This window comes from Amphiura filiformis, chromosome 20 (genome assembly GCF_039555335.1).
Source record: "Amphiura filiformis chromosome 20, Afil_fr2py, whole genome shotgun sequence".
NCBI lineage: Eukaryota > Metazoa > Echinodermata > Ophiuroidea > Amphilepidida > Amphiuridae > Amphiura > Amphiura filiformis.
The window spans coordinates 55,131,233-55,149,492 of record NC_092647.1 but is presented as its reverse complement, the minus strand read 5'-3'; the positions used below and the strand labels follow the sequence as shown (position 1 = coordinate 55,149,492).

At 36.6% G+C, this 18,260-nt stretch overlaps 1 protein-coding gene across 1 annotated transcript; it reads right to left on the bottom strand.

Moving 5' to 3' along the window:
* Positions 1-2,935: 2,935 nt before the first annotated feature.
* LOC140142038 (uncharacterized) lies at positions 2,936-18,012 on the bottom strand. The gene is made up of 6 exons (XM_072163951.1): positions 17,125-18,012; positions 9,680-9,814; positions 8,062-8,115; positions 6,512-6,686; positions 4,935-5,575; positions 2,936-3,831 (listed from the first exon to the last, which is right to left on the bottom strand). The coding sequence occupies exons 1-5, from the start codon at positions 17,942-17,944 to the stop codon at positions 5,407-5,409; spliced, it is 1,353 nt and encodes a 450-aa protein (XP_072020052.1). The 5' UTR covers positions 17,945-18,012; the 3' UTR covers positions 2,936-3,831; positions 4,935-5,406.
* Between the last annotated feature and the right edge of the window lie 248 nt (positions 18,013-18,260).

Below are 18,260 nucleotides of genomic sequence, written 5' to 3'. Positions count from 1 at the left end.
GGGTCAAATTAAGCCTAAAAAGTACTCTCCACAATAAAACTGAGGAGGGAAAGAACATTTATTATGCTCTGGCCGATCAAACGAAAAAGTGCTTTATAAAAAATGTGCGCAAGGGTGTAAAATAGTAAATCCGAAGTTAATCGTGGGCAGGGCGTATCAAAAGCTTCGGGGCCCATGTATAAAGAGCAGTGCGACTGAGGCCCCCGGACTGAGGCCCTTTTAATACATTTATCAGTCCTTATATCCTGCACACATTTTCGCTTTTGCTCGCGGGGCCCCCTGAACCATCGGGGTCCATGGACTTCGTCCACCCAACCCGCTTGCTACGCCCCTGATCGCGTGGGGGATTATGAAATGGGATAAATGTCATCAAATCTTGTGAGGAGTTATTGGTATTTATGATAAAATATCTCAACTTTTTTTTTCTAAGATAATAAGGCTACTGAAAATTCTAGTTGATCTGGTATCATTATAGGAATTGGAAGGTTCTTGCAATGAACATGATGAATGAAGCATTTCATCTTCATATTTTTATTTCCCCGAAGAAATGTTACCGTTTCATTTATCATTTTCTTGCAAAATAAGCTCAACTTGGATGCCCATTGCTTTAAATTTTGATCACAAACACAGCAAATAGAGCAATATTCGCGAGAGTATTTTTCTCAAAATATTTGTTTTAGTTCCCTAAAGGTTTCCACCGTCTGCTCAGGTGAAAAACTAACCGCTGTGTTGCGGTCTTTCATCTCTCACTCATGCCGCCGCGAACACAGTGATATCGCCAACAGGTATAAATTCAGATGACAACAATCAGATAAAACACAAACCAAGAAAATAAATAGCACATGCCAAACTAATTTCTCACCTCGTTTTTCTTACCAAAAATTGATTTTCAATCCAATTATCGTTAGCTATCAAAATTTGTATAAAAAATTAATATTTTGTCCAAGAAAATTATCAGCACATGCCGCTTCATCAATCACGCGTAAGAATAGAAAATTAATTAGATAAAGGGGAAATCCCAATATCAAAAGTTTGGTTGAATTTGCGTGATTACTGTCATCATTCATAACACAGTTTTGGTTTAAAAGCGGGTTAGTTGTAGCTTTAGGGAGTTTTTGTAGCTATGGTATATCGTGTTTTGTGACAAGTTGTAGGAACACGCCAGAGGAATGCGCCTTTAGTTTTTTGGCTCATTTACGCCGCAATGTATAAAATTTAGCGCCATAGGGTGAAATGTGTATATACAGTAGCTGGGTGGCGTGTTTGATCAGGGTGTCGCAAAAACTAATACAAGTTCAAGTTGTGTGTAAAGCTGTATTAAGGGGGATGGCATTTTCTTCGGAAGGGATGGGTCCCAAATTTACTGGGGGTGGTCAAAAGAAGGCCGGGAAGTCCACGCACCTCTAAACATTCAATCAATGTGTACTAAGGTATGATGAAGGCATTCAAGCCCGGGCATTCAAGCAGAACAGATAGCCGCACTTGCCCAACTATCGCTGTGCGGGAGAAATTTTGTGGTCGCCTGCTCCGCAGCCAAAAGATAATGGTGATGAGGATGATGATGATAATGAGGATGATGATGATGTATTATAGAAGCCTAATGTTTTGTTTTCAAATGTTATTTTGACTGCACAACAGTATCTCGTTAGTTTGTCTGTTTGTTTGTCCGTTTGTTTGTTTGTTTGTTTGTTTTTTTGTTTGTTTGTTTGTACGGATTTTCGCTTCGAGATTATAATCGATGATAGACATCCATCATTTCAAGTATTTTGTTTTTCTACAATTAAAAATGTAAAAGTTATTTGTGCTTTTAGCCTGATCACGCAAAGTTTATTTTTGCAAATAGTTGTCTGCTAAAGTAAAACATACCACAGACGAGGGTTAAAACCAGGACAGACAGCATAAAATCTGAAATTTGAAACAATGTTAAATAATCATTTTTTCCCTTGCAAAAATAAATTTGTGCGAAATCTGTCAAAATTTGAAAAGTTACGGTCAAGAATTTGGGTCGATTTGACGTAGAAGCAACAAACAAGTCTCGCTCTTTTCAATTTTGAGTTTAAGCCAAACACATTGACAGCCTCGCCAATACTTTATTGCGGGATGAACATGAACCAATTGGCATAATATATTCGCGTATAAGACTACAAAAAGAGCGTTTCTTTTGAGCGGTAAACCAAAATGCGAAATGCAGTTTTTATTTGTTTTTATTATTAGAATCAGCATTTATGGCAACACTATTGATGCCTTTATAGCACAAAAATATAATGTCAAATTAGTGCAGAGTTTGTTACATATGAAAATGATACATTTTACGATAGATGGTTTTCATACCAGATTTATCATGGATTTCATATTGCGTGTAAAACAAAATATACGAGAATAAATACTCGGAAAATGTTTTTCTTCATTTTTTGTGTGAAAATAGACTGGATTTCTCAACTTAAAGACAAAATAAGACATTTTTACATGAATCCGAAATTATCTATACATGTATTTGAATGGACGTCAACTTTGACAACTTTTTCTCGTTTTTTGGCCATATGTTTCATTTAAAAATATACCCAATGACAAATTTAATAACTTATCCTTCACTTAAGGGGTGGGGTATGAACGTTTGGACAGTATTTATTGTGGGACATTAGAGCACATCAGACATATCGAATTGCATTCTGAATACAAAGAATGTCCTTCTGATATCAAATAATTTAGATTTTTTGAAATTCGCAATGTAATACACATTTTATGGCAAATGATTAAAAATTGATATTTTTGACATTTAACAGTACTCGAAGTAAACTTTCTAGATCTGATGATTTATACTTAAAGTGTATGTAGGTGGGATGAAAAGCCGACGATCAATTGCAAATGTTGACCTTTCGTATTGAAGATATGGATTTTTTTCCCAAAACACACACACAAAAAATAGGTCTTTTTGTGAAAAAAATCCATATCTTCAATATGAAAGGTCAAATTTTTCAATTGATCGTCGGCTTTTCATCCCAGCTACATACACTTTAAGAATATGTCATTAGATTTATAAAATTTACTTCGAGGACTGTTATGTATCAAAAATGTGAAAAATATCAAATTTTAAAAATTTGTATTATATCGTGAATTTCAAAAAATGAAAATTATTTGATATCAGAAAGACATTCTTCGTATTCAGAATGAAATTCGATATGTCTGATGTGCTCTCTCATGTCCCACAAAAAATACTGTCGAAACGCTCAAAACGCTCATTCCAGATCCCTTAAGCACATCCGTTATTAACTTGTTCACACTATCGCTGGGATTCACATTCACTGAATGGGCCTTTAAGGTAGGGGGCCTACCAATCAAAAGACATTGTTTTTTAGAATAATTACTTTTGACCAAATTGGCATTGCTTTAAAACACGTCATAATGTCCTCAAATGTGTCTCTCAGCAAAATTATGCCCAACACACCTCTGATTTCAGACATACTACATCATATGAACTTAAGTACACTTATAGACCTACAATCCATAAGCGCATAATCATAAGAAATTCTTTGGCCTACTTGCGACATAATTTTGTGTATCTGTAACCTCGACTCAAAAAAATAAACACCTGCCAAAATATCTGATTGATTTTGACCTTTTCGAAAAGTCATATCTTGCTTATTAGTAAGGTTGTGGCAGCAATGTTTGATCAAACAATCCTATGGTCTTTTCTAACACAACATAGTAGTACCAAAGAGGCCGGACACTGACATTTACTTATGACAGTGTTTAACTCTAACATCACATTTTTTACAAACCTTTCTTGCATCTGAAGAAATAATTTGGAACCAACAATTCTTAGAATTTGAACTTAACGCGGCTGTGTACTCTAGCCATTGTTTCTTTCTCAAAATTGAGTTTTTATGATATGTTTGTTATGTTTTTATAAATACAAGGAATGAAAATCCAGATTTGTAAACTCCAACTGCAATATTTTAAGGATTTTATTTCACTATTCCACTCGTGTTTGAAATTGAAAAGGAAAGAAAATCTTTGTTGTACCAGCAAGGTACACGCGCGCAACAACTCATCGCGTTGCGTATCGCGCAATTTGTTAACGCACAAATACGCGACGCATACGCGACGCTTATCTGCATGCGCGGCGCATCTTATGGAAACACCACGGAAGCACTGATTTCACAAAAACCTAGTGGTCAAATGGCTCCGTTTTAGCTGATAAAATGTGGGTTTTTTCAAGTTCTTTCCCCGATTTAAATATCAAGTTATCAATGGATTTCGCTCAAACTTCTCAAGGGGCTGTGGATTTACCCGATGTTCACGTAATATAAGTTTCAAAAACGAAAACTGTCGCATTCTCCTGTGAGATTCGATGAAAGTGCAAAATGTGACCACTTTAAACTTCAACGGCCATTATTTCAATGTTCATTTTCTCGGTAAAATGACGATTTAGGTACACGATAACTCAATAAATACAGCATCTATAGGTAAGCAAATATGATCATCGTAAAAAGCATGATCGACTCAAGAAACGGTTTTCTCATTTTTTATATTTTGGTCTATTTCCGATTTTGGGCATCATTTTGTGCAAATAGGCGTTTTTGAATTTTAAAAAGTTCATTTTGATGCCGTATATGGTCAATATCTCAAAAAATAAGGCCAATATCAAAAAAATAAAAAAACCGTTTTTGGAATGGAGCCTCAAGATTGAGCTAAAAACAAAATACAATATTTTGGAAAGAGTGTTTTTTGTTATGATGTACCTAACAAATATTGCCAAAAACTCATTTTTTGTGATTTTCTTCAAAATTGTTGTTTTTACCCCAAATTTGTATTTATATTAAGATTTATTGATGTCTTGCCTTCATAAAAATGTATACTTTTATATGTTTTGCGCGAATAATTACAAAGTTATTGCACTTTTACTACATGCATGTCTGAGAGTACACAGCCACCTTAACTTACTACTATAATACAGCTGTATAATTTCCATACGAAAAAAACCCTTACCAATGTACTGGCACATAAGTGGCAGTGCTACCATGCCATGTATTGGTTACCTGGCTACCAAACGTTAATTTGGACCAGTCAACAAGTCTTTAACACCCTATAAACTATGGCCAATTAAATGGCAGTCATCGTGGTAACTTGGGGCCAAACTTGACCATGGTATGCCCGGAAGGTTCTTGTTCCTGTCAAGTTCAATTACCGTGCAAGAAAATAGTATGGTTCTGCTCAAAGACAACAGACCTATAATTATTGCTGATGTGATGTTTAGGCTATTATCTGACTGTGGAGTGTTACTATGATATACTGTCAATGTATTCTACTCCGATAACCACGCAGGACATCGAACTCTTGAAAAGAGGCGCCAAAGTACAGAGAATAATGTTCAAATTTGGAAAAGTGGGACTATAGTTGGCCCGGCTATTTGGAAATGACTACAGACATGACGGATCGCTGATCAATTCCAACGTTGGTCGTTTGGTTCATCTGAGTATCAATCAATGGAAGCTTCTTTGGTTCGACGTCCTCAAGGTATTCATGATCTAGGTCTTCCCAGGTTACATCTTTTGGACAACCTGCAACTGGACATCTGGAAATAAGAGGAGATCTACGGTCATCACATCATGGGAAAAAAAATCAATAATTGATCCAACCAGTCGTCAGTGCACTGCAAATAATTATTACTCAAATGTTGAGTAAAAATGACACAGAGCAACAAAATGAGTGAATTGAACTCAATGTTGATTATTTATTTTATTTATTTATTTATTAGACTTCATCACTGGTACATATATAATTATTGCACATCAAAATTTTGACAAATATAAATATAAAAGCTTTTTTTTTAAAAAAAACATGTTAAAAGACCAGCGAATAGGCTGGGATAAACAGGTGTAAATTCACCTCTAGAACCATCCCACCTAGGAAAGACCTAAATTGTACTTGAGTAAAATTTTAATAAATATTATTGAGTTCCATTTGAAATTGTTATAGCATCAGTGATATTTTACCACCCTTTAACACAGGGTGTTTCTTATTCCTTTGACACCCCTTAGAAGCATCTGCATCCCCATTGCTCTAAAATCCTCCCAGGCCCCTCTCCATACCAAACGCCAGGGCCGGATTTACCTTTTTTGGGGCCCTGGGCCAGGCAAAAAGTTGGAGGCCCCCAAACTCACTATGAGAGAGCATTTGCACTCAAGTGGCTAAGTTTTGGTTTACGTATAAGATCGACACTGAGTGCATGGCGGCAAAAGCATTAAAATGTAGAGGTGAACAGGCATATTTTGTTCCGATTTTACTAGGACAGTTGCGCGAGAAGCGCGAGAAAAATTGAAAATTTAGCTCAAATGAAGGTGAATTCTGCTACTGTAATGGGCAGTACAATTGTGCTATTTTACCCTATTTTGACCCAAAACATAGACTAAAAAGGAAGATTCACAGAGCAATTTGGGGGCCTCTGGCCCAAGGTAAATCCGGCTCTGCCACACGCGATTGGAAATAACGCCGAAAAATCTCGCCTTACCTCAGTTTAGTTTTATTGGGTCGGTTTAGAAGAACCATTATTGCCCAACACTCGTACTTGTGACCACATTTTGCGTTCCTTACTGGTTTGTCGAATCTTTGGAACGACACTGGACACCTGGGTGTTGCTAGATTTTCGTACGAAAGGAGCTCAAGCTCAGCATCATCGTTTTCATCTGCAACAAAATCAAAGTTGTTGCTCTTCACATTTTGTACTATTTCATTAGTTTAGCTGCTAAGCTCCCAAATTTGGTACAATGATGTATTTAGTGATAAAAGAGAGTTTCCTCACATGAAGTAAAAAAAAGCGGATGTGGAAGCATTTTGGATTTCACCCCTAACACCTCATGGGGTCACGAAAGGTCACAAATGGGTGACAATTTGAAAATACTCCAATCTTGTCGACAGATACACCAAATTATTTGCATAATCACAAGAATTACAAAAATGTATAGTTTGTGCTATCTATGGTCAAAACAGCACATTGTTTGTTGTACAGGTAAAAAGGTCAACTTGCTTCGATTTTGGCAAAATTGGTGGCACATTGTTTACCTTGACATAAGAATCAAGAAATAGTATAGGACGTAGGCCTGCATCTAAAATGTACTCTTGTTATTTGAAATGGAAGTCAACGATCAACAGGGCCCTATGGCCTTATATGGCCAGCCAATGGCGTCTGACATTTTAACCTCTATCTCAGTAGGTTAACACAGTAGATAGGTAAAATTAATCTTTTTATTCGGTAAAGTTTTTAAGATTCCTGTCAACTAAACGAACAATTTGCCACCATTTGTGTCAAAATCGGAGCAAGTTCAGATAATAATTTTTTACCCCTTACAACCAAAATGTGCCGTTTTTACCCAAAAATTAGGCTTTTGTAAAATAACTCTGTAATGATAGGTCATAGATAGCACAAATTATACATTTTCAAAATGTGATCAGACGAATAATTTGGTATATCGGTCAACAAGATTTGAGCCTTTTTTACACATCTTAATATCGTCATCATCATTATCATCATCACCATCGTCATCATCTTAATATCGTCGTCGTCATCATCATTATCATCATCAACATCGCATGCAGCAACAGTAACATCACCGTCGACTTTTTTCTTCTCATTCTTTGTCTTCTTTTTTGTCATCTTCATAATCTGCTTCTTTTTCTTACTCAACAAATTTGACATCGATAATAAATGCTGAATGACAATCCATACCGGATGCCCGGTGGGTTCTCACTGGTTGATGGGATGTGCCGCGGTTTGGTGGTACCTTAACGATTTTGGGTGGGTTTTATGTGGAGACCAATGCGCCCAATTGGGCGATTTAGAGCAAATGTGCCCTAAAAGTTGGAGCTTTTTTATGAGAAATTGCTTTACTGATGGGTTGCAAACAGCAAAAAGTTAGTAGAGAAAATCTGCACATCCCCGTACACAATTTTTCGAAGAATTCCCTCGGGACCGGATGTCGGATCGGATGTTTGTCTCATAATCTTTAGTTGCATTTTCAGTTTAAGGCATAATTATGGCTTAAAATAAAATATGTTGTGTACCTTGGTAGCTGCAATCGATTTGTTTTTCCTTTGGTGGCTTGACTGGTGTGAGTTCTGGTGGTGGCATAATGAAATACAAATAAGTTCAATGTATTGATATAGGGTAGCACCTTACTGCATGTAATAAAATAATACCCTTTAGCCCCTCCCCCCTAACTCTAGGTGACGTGAAAATGTCATCATAAACCAGGAAAAATGGGTGCATATTGGAAAGGTTTCCATACAAAAACGATTCTCTTATAATAACTTCTTATAAACCATCACGCGCACAGTTTCCAACTCGATACACCTGAGCACACATTTTCGTCCCAAGAGCTTCCAAGCAGAGAACAACAAGCAGCGAATGTCTCCACCACAGTCTTAGACCCTCCCTCGGGTCCATGGAGAACGACTGGTAATGTAGATTACATAGCGGTCACTGAATTTTAGAATTTTAGCTTTCAATGTAGGAGGTGTGATTAGTGGAGTGGCATCAATTTGGTAGAAAGAGGAATTGGTTTTGGGCGCTGGGAAGTTGTTTTGGTCGCTGTGTATTTAGAATCGGGGTGGGGGGGGGGGGGGGAGTGAAGGACTATGGCATATTTTGATAGGCTATTATGTAATTATGTATCGGTCCATTATCCAGGCCGGACCGAACCGATACTGTGGGACAGTCTACCACAGTCTTTGATTACACTACACGGTTGAGTGCATAGCAATGTAGGAGCTGTGAAGCTTCTAGGTAAAAAATGGGCCTCTTTGATTGGTTTGTCGAAACCTCAAGTGTTCCCTTCATCCAATCAGAATTGTTTTATATCAAACCAAAGCTAACACTTCCCCCTAAAAACACTTTTAGTCACTGTGTCAACAGATAACACAATTCAATGTTATAGCAAGGCGAATGTGGAAACTCTGTTGAAAACTACCTATCCAAGCACATTCTTGACCAAAATGTAGGTTTTAAAAGTCAAAACCTCAAGTGTTCCTTTCCTTACAATATTTTTCAAATTTTATGTCATTAAATAAAAAGGCACACTTATATTGCTCCTCCTGATCCTCCTCCTCCTGATCCTCCTCCACCCCGCACATTGTCACAGTGGTCAATTCTCTTTAAATTGCAAATCGTGTGCAAAAAGTTTTCGCCTGTTTTGTCATACGGTTGTAAATTCAATGAACTATGACTTTTAAAAAAGAGCGCTTACAAATGGATAATTGATATCATGGACGTATTTTTACACAATTTTCTGACTCGAGGGGTGACCCCCAGAACCCCCCCGAATGTGTCGTCAACAAATTTTCATTTTCTCCCCAGTATTGAAAATCTTCCTAAACTTTCGTGAAAGACAAAGCGTTTCCACTGGGTCAGTTTCGTGACGCGTGGCTCTAAATTACAAGGATTTGAAAATAAATCCTTAAGGATTATAATTAAGGACCAATCAATTTTAGATTTAAAATTAATCTTATAGATTTGAATTTTAAATTTTAAAGATTTAATTTTAAATTTTAAAGATTTAATTTTAAATTTTAAAGATTTAATTTTAAATCTAATACTTCATTGGTCCCTAATTACAATCCTTTAGAATTTATTTTAAATCCTTGAAATTTAGAGTGTAAGAAGATAGGGGGCGGCAAATATTACCTATGACACTGTCATCGCAGATCTTGCTCTCATATTGCACTGACTCATCATGATCGCACTCATGATCACTATCGCTATCAATATTAATGGTATCGTCAAGGATCATCACACTATCGTCCATCTTAGAGAACTTGTCTGGCAAAAAATGACAAAAATACACTAAGACTAAAGTCTTATTCAGTGATCCCAGTGAAAGTGCACAAAATTAAAATGTGTATAAATTGCCTAAAAGTGACGGATAAGTCCTTAAAATATGTCATAAAAATCTGGATAAAGAATGAGGAAAATGAGCTAATATGACTTGAAAGTGCTCATTAATATAATATGTAATTTTGCCAATATTTTGCTAAAATCAATGCATAACATTTTTATTTAAGGGGGTATAATACCCTGATTTTCATCAGTACCCATCTTCTTTTTTTTTTGTTGCAAATTTATGAAGTATATAAATATGTTCATCACCTCATGTCCTGAACTTATAAAATATCTCTGCAAACAAAGTGCTTTTAAACCATTTTTGTTTACTGTATCCTAGTAACTCAAATGTGTGTTTCATAACAAACCATAATTTATTCTATTCAACATGTCCAAGTAGAATACATGAATAGAATACATTAAATCCTTTGTTATACTATCTATAGAAATGTACTCACTGATTATAACACTGAATAAATTAAATAGGCTTAATCTCTTCCACATAGACAATTTAATACCACACCATGTATGTATCTTCTATAATGTGTTGTTAAGAAAAGAGATTTAAAAAGGCTATAAGGTCATCAAAGGTCAGGTTATAGGTCAATTGGTTCAGGTCAAATTCAGGCATATACATGTGATAGTCTGTGATATACATGTCATAATGAGGCATCAATTTTGATATTTTGTCTGTTACTGGATATATAATGGAAATGTGTGAGGTGGATATACTAAAATACCTTGGGATGTAAATGGTGAGTACAATTTAGATTGCCTAGTTGAGATGGATTGGGCAAATAAATGAACATACACAAGGGCAAAACAAAATATATGACAAACTACCAGTCAGAGGATGTCATTGAAGTTGAAGGCGATGTTATCGAAAAGGTGGATGGTTACAAATATCTCGGCCAAACAGTGAAGATGGAGGACAACACCAGGGAAGAAGCTTTGATCAGAATAAAGGCAGGTTGGAGTTGCTTTGGAAGATTCAAGGACATTCTATGTGATAAAAAGTTACCAATGTATCTGAGAAGTAGAATGTTCAACCAGTGTGTATTGCCAACAATGACATATGGGGCAGAAACATGGACAACAACCAAGTACCTGGAACAGAAATTACAAACAGCCCACACAAATTAAGAACACTGAAATAAGACGTCAAACTCAAAGACATTATGGTGAAACTCAAAGAAGCGAAATGGAGATGGGTAGGTCACCTTGCACGAAGGGAAGATAACAGATGGACTAAACGGCTTACAGAATGGCAACCAAGAACAGGGAAAAGATCAAGAGGAAGACAGAAGAGGAGGTGGCGTGATGACATTACTGCCTACATGGGACCTACATGGACAAGAAATGCAAGAGACAGAGAACAGTGGAAGAATCATGAAGAGGGCTACGTCCAACAATGGTCGAACACAGCCTGGTGAGGGCAAATAAATATAAAATAGTTACCAAAATCACAAAAATGAAGCTTACGGAAAACTACCTAATATGGTGGTATAGGTGACAAAAATACAATCTTTTTCAACATTGCTGTAGTGTGGTTGTGGTAACCTGTTACCTATGATTTAATTAAGTTTCAGTGAAATAATGATGCAAGTTCAAAATACAAAATATAGCTCAACATTGAAAATAGAAGCATTTTAACCGGTTCGTTTTTGATAGTTGTGGAGCACCAAGTTCATGAAGTCATAAAAGAAATCAGGGACCACTTATTCCCATTTTACATATCAACATTATTTCCCTAATGTGTTAGCAATACATATCCAAAATTTTAACGAAATCCGTTGATAGTAAGCTTTCCAAAATGAAGTGAATTTAAAACATCAGTGATGTACCACCTTTTGGCTTATACCATTAGAAGCATGAACGCTTCATTGATACCGATGCCACCAATTGAACAAGAAGATTTGCCCCTTCATTTTGCATACCACTTTGTCCAATTTCTTTTTCTCATTTCTTCACAAAATGCAAAAAAATGCAAAAAAAAATGCAATGGGTGTAGCACCCCCTTAACATTAACAGAATATTGGTTTCAAAGTTGATCAAAGTGTTCCTTATGACTTCCAGATAATTTAGGCATTAATTAGCTAGCTGCCGTGAGTGTTCATAAATACTTTTTGGTGGAGGGGTTGGAAAATATCGGGGTCAACAAAAAATTGGGGCCTATAAAGGGGTATCAAATCAAACAAAATTCAGTCCTTAATAGCGGATAAAAAATTGAGGGTAACAGTCCGAGGTAAATGTACGAAGGCATGCATATTTCAATTTTTTTTTGTTAAATATTCAATTGGGTACTCTCAAGTTTCAAATCAACCAAATTAGCACACTTTACAATTTGGGTGTAACACTATGACTCCAATGAGTAATAACTCAATAAAATAATTTTAAAATAATGAGTTAAGGCGTGGGGTATGGGAAGCAACGAGTTACCCCAAATCACAGCGACAGGTAGTGACTGGGCCGCCGAGTGCGAATATGTATTTATTTTGGAAGGTTCGTGTTTGTTTTAAATTTTGGGGCGTTTTTCCCAAATTTGATATTTTTAGTGATATTTCAATAAAGCGACATGCCAAAGACAACTCTTTGGGCACATACTTTGTTATTGCTATTACACTCTTTTCCACATACCTACGTTACCATTCGCTTTAGTGATTTACGAATATTATATATTTTGTGACTGCAATTTGGCGTTGATTTAAGGGATGGAGTATGAACGTTTGGACAGTATTTATTGTGGGACATTTGAGCACATCAGACATATCGAATTGCATTCTGAATACGAAGAATGTCCTTCTGATATCAAATAATTTTGATTTTTGAAATTCGCAATGTAATACACATTTTATGGCAAATGATTAAAAATTAATATTTTTGATATTTAACAGTACCCGAAGTAAATTTTATAAATCTGATGATTTATACTTAAAATGTAGGCCTATGTAGTTGGGATGAAAAGCCGACGATCAATTGGAAATTTTGACTTTTCGTATTGAAGATATGGATTTTTCCCAAAACACCAGAAAAATTAGGTCTTTGGGGAAAAAATCCATATCTTCAATATGAAATGTCAAAATTTTCAATTGATCGTCGGCTTTTCCTCCCAGCTACATACACTTTAAGAATATATCATTAGATTTATAAAATTTACTTCGAGGACTGTTATATATCAAAAATGTGAAAAATATCAAATTTTAATAATTTGTCATAAAATTTGTATTGTATGTTCGAGGTTCCAACTTTTCCAACCCCCACCAAAGTATTTTTGAACACTCCCTTATCATTTGCTTATTATATTATGCAAATTAGATGGTGGCTATACAATTGTTATACACTGTAACATTATATAGAAACACTGTAACCAAGTTTCAAGGCAAAATTCTGCAAAATAAAAGTACCCTGAACATTTTTGCATTGATTTTTTAGCAAATATAGGCAAACATTGCACATTCATGAGCTTTTTTAGTCATATTAGCTCATTAACTACATTGATTATTGATAAAAACAATAAGATAGTTTTCAGAAAATGCCTCTCGTCTTTATACTGTACATAAGCAATGCAATGCTGACAGCAATGTTGATTTACCTGTACCGGAAATACCATAAATGAGAAATCTATATAACATGTCTATGTGGTGGAATTATTATTGTGTACATGTACCTAAGGCAAAAAAAAAAAAAAGATTGTTTGCTTGTCCTCCACAACTTTTTCAGAATTGGGTCGGTGGGTCGGTCGGGATTTTTTTTTATAAATATTTTTTTAAAGGTCATAGCCAAAACATGACTGTATGCCTTTAATTAGCTTAATAAATTGTTGTGAATTGTGATATTTCTCTACTGTATACCACTTCATTCATCAAAGGTTTAATTAGGTAAACAAATCCAGTAAACTACCCACGCCTTAATAGCTTGTTGTAGCCTCATTCCCAGGGTGTGATGGTGAAAGCAGTGAGTCATATGTGATCTAGAGTGTATGAGCCTATATGTCCCGGTTCATGGTGGTCCCTTTCTCCTGATCACTGGGAATGAGGCTACAGCCGGTTTCCACGGGAGAAGCAGTGAACCAAGTCACTTTTGAGAAAGCCATCATACAAGGTGGCGAGTCGGTATTCATTTGTACAATAAAACACCCCTGCCCAAATAAGTGCCTATTTTTGCATTTTTCTCAAAAATTATAGCGCATTGGTGACAAGTAAGATATGTATATTATAGGGGCAAGGACTACAACTACTATACATGTACTGCACCAGAGCGATACTGCACTGGAAATTTTATTTCAACACAGACAACAGCTGTGGAGTTACAGTCAAAAATGAGGGGAAACCAATATTTGATCAATAAATCAATAACTGCTTGCCATGAGTTGCTAAATTTTCAGTGCAGTACTTGTAGTCCTTGCCCCTATAATATACATATCTTACTTGTCACCAATGCGCTATAATTTTTGTGAAAAATGCAAAAATAGGCACAAAATTAGCCAGGGGTGTAGTCCCCCCTTAAAGAGATGTATAGAGGGGTGTGTGCATATTATAGGCGTGTGTTTCATGTAAATTTTGCGTTAGGGTGCATGGATTGTGTGCATTTCTTTTTGAATGAATTTGCTTTGACTTCCTTATGTACAAATAGTCACAAACTTTTTATCCTAAACGTAGAATCACCCCCATACAGTGGCGTAGCGTCATAGGGGCACGGGGGGACGCCCCCCCCCATCGAACTTAATTTTTTTTAATCCCATAGGAAAATGGCCGGGAAATGGCTTGTGCCCCCCCCCCCCTCAGACCCGGTGCCCCCCAATCATAATAAACATGGCAAAAGACTTTTTTGTCTGACACGTCGTTTATTTTATAGGCCTATAGGCCTATTGGTCTAACGGCTCGCATCCAACACTTTACTTGGAAAACCACTTTTATTACATAGTCAGTGCGTGCCGACATAGCAACCTTGTCTTCTAACCCCCCAATCATATTTTGTTTTGTTTTGTTTTTCCATTTTTATTCACCTGTACCTTCTGGTGGAAGGGAAAAAAGAACAATCATATGGTCGGTGCCCACCAATGTGATGACCCACGCCACTGACCCCATTCGCGCCCCACACACCCATCAAACAAACACAGGGTGCTTGGTGCAAAGTTTGTTTTATTTCGTGTGTACATAATGGGGTGCGTGTGCATGTTTTTAAAAATTGTGACGGTTTTATGGACAAATGACAAACACAGTGACTTTTGGATAGAAAAGGTTGAAAAAGCCTCGGAAGACGAATATTAGCGTTGTTTGACATCGACACAATATCAGGAAATGCTTTTATTGAATGGTATATATCTATTGTCATGATTACCATACCATCAATTTGACTAATATTGTTAATTTTGAAGCAGAACACTTACTTTTTATCACTTTCCCTGCAATTATTAAAGGAGATGTAAATAAAAACGTGAAAGACAATCACTGCGAACTGTAAAAGAAGTAGCAGCCCTCGCGCTATCAACGTCAGCAAGTGCAAGTTTTACAGTTGACAGCAATAATAGTTCAATACGGTAATCTTTTTCATAAACTTGCCACAAACATCCGTTTAACTAAAAAGTCTTGTTTATCTCGCGGGTTGCCGATCCCCCAAGCGAATTTGCATAATCGAATGCATCAATCGATTCTGGGTGAGTTTTAAGGTGATGCCAACAGGTATATTTGGTTCCTAGGCCTGCTTTTTATTCGGTACAAATAATATGTCATTCCGTTTCAATTTATTTTGATCTTCTAACGAATGTTGTTGGCGAAAATCAATTATATTTGACGTCGTGTCGAATATCTCTGTTGAAATGTTATAGATATTACGATAAAATGACTGGAAACAGAGAGGCGATGCCGGAGGAAATGATTGTTGCCCCGAAAATTCGATATCGAATACAAAGTATGATTCGGGCCTTGCAGAAGCCCTGAGCTTTAACAAGATCTCATGCTTCTTGAGATTATGTGCCGAAATATAAATAAACAAAATAATAAACACCATTTAGACACTATTTGGACTTAACGCAGCAAGATTAACGTGCATTTGAATTTCATGATCCTTCTGAGATAGTACGTGAATAGGGCATATACTCTGTGCATTACGTTGACAATGTTGATAACAAAGTTGATTTTCCAGCACCGGAAATACCACGCACGAGAAATCTTCGTGGCGGGTTTAAACACAGATATGTGTTCCAATATCTGTGGTTTAAATCGACAAATTAAAGGGGTACGTCACTCAAATTGTTCTCTCCCTGTATGTCCGATTGTTTTTAATACTTTCAAATGTGAGGGGGTGTGTCTGCAGGAGGCATGGGCGGGGGTGTTTGGGTGTGAGTAATGTGGTGTATGGGGTAAGATGTATGGGGTGGGATCCCAGCAAACACAAAACGTTTTACAGAAAACGCTTAAATGTCGAGTTATGTAAAGGATAATAACATTAAGAAAACATTTTGAAAACGTGATTCAAAACATTCTAACGTGTTAATAATGCTATTAAGTGTTGACAACATATTTTGCAAAAATGTTTGCCAACAAATATTTTGCAATAATATTTTGACAATTACATTTTGTGTTTGTGCAGTGTTACTTCATATAAAACGTTTACAAATCTTTTCATGACCTTTACGTAATCCGACATAATGTTATTAACGTTTTGACCAAAACCAAAACGCTTGAATGACATTTTCGTGTTTGATGGTGTTTATGAACAAGCGAGAGCGACGGGGTATATGTGGAAGGTTGAGATTTTTAAAAATTGTGAAAAAAATGGTAATAGGGCCTGCACATCAAAATGTGAAAATGTGTTGCTTTTCAGTGCGCTAGCGCCTATAATTCCCTGTTTCTTTTTTTTTTTTCTTTTTTTTTTTTTTTGCTCTTCACTTTTTCAAACCACCGAAAAAAATCTTGGGTCAACCTTTTTGGACTGTTGATGGAGAGGTGGCAACATTTAACTTTCTTCAGCCCCCCCGGGTAGGAGCGGCCACGGTACGCCACTGAGTATATTGTCATGTGTTTGTTTGTTCTTTTCTTTGAAAATTGCTCGTAGGAGCACCTCTCTCTTCAAGTGCATAGGTTCAGTTTAAAACATCTAAGCGCTAAACAGTCTTGTATAATAATGAGGAACTGCGTCGATTATTTCTTCACATTAGGTCAATAGACACAATCAAAATACACGTGAGTATATGATGGGTCTTACCAGAGTCAGCCTCTGAAACAAGTACATAATATCGGTAGGCTTACCTTCCAGATCGCTAATCACAAGTGGTGCTTCCTCTAAAGTTTCTCCTTGGATATCCTCTTCATCATTGTCTTGTAGAAACGAAACAAATGACTCCCCATCCTCCTTCCCCAAGATGGTTCCCCAGCGAGACTGGGGTGATGGGAGATCGCTAATCGCAAGTGGTACGTCCTGTAAAGTTTCTCCTTGGTTATCCTCTTCATCGTATTTTAGTAGAGACGGAACAGATGACTCTCTATCTTTCTCCTCCGATCTGGTTCTCAACAGAGACTGAATTCCACGTGGCATGGGTGCTGGGAGCTCGGTAATCGCAAGTGGTGCTTCCTGTAAAGTTTCTCCTTGGTTATCCTCTTCATCGTTGTCTTGTATAGAGGGGATTGATGACTCTCTATCTCCCTCCTCTGATCTGGTTCTCCACAGAGACTGACTTCCATGTGGTATGGGTGCTGGGATACGATGTTCCTGACTGTCCTGATCTTCCTTCTGAGAATCATTTTGTGATGAATCATCTCTATGTTTTAGTGATTTATTCTGTTGCTGTAAATACTGCTGTATGACACTATCGGACCACATATACCCCCAGTATCGATTGGAACCTACAGCTTCATCATCAACGATAGTTTTGTCATGTTTGTTGCCCACTCCTTCTGCTACTTGGTTTTGCTCTTCAAGATATAATTGTGCTTTTAGTCGCTTGACGAGGACTTTTTTGAGTCCGTATACTGTTAATCCTCTATTTTTCAGTTCTATTTTGAGATCCACTACCCTTAAAGATGAAATTGGTTTGCCTCCAACCATTAACTCGTTCCCTTTTTCTGCCATTGTAAATTTCGAGACGAATAATAGTAAATGATAGTAAAAAGCAGAACACTTTTTATCACGTTTTTATCTAATTGAATATGCTGAAGGTCTTATAAATCTAGAAGACCACGGTAAATTTTAAATGCGATAGCCTGCAGGCCTACATATTTACAGTGTAATAATATAGTCAACTCTTTTTATAAACTTGTCACAAACATCAATTTTAATTTTAATCCGCCTGGCGAATTTGTATAATCGGATGCATAAATCGATCTTGTCCGTGAACATCAAGGTACTCCGATCATGCCAATATTAAAGTGATGCCAGCCGGTATCAA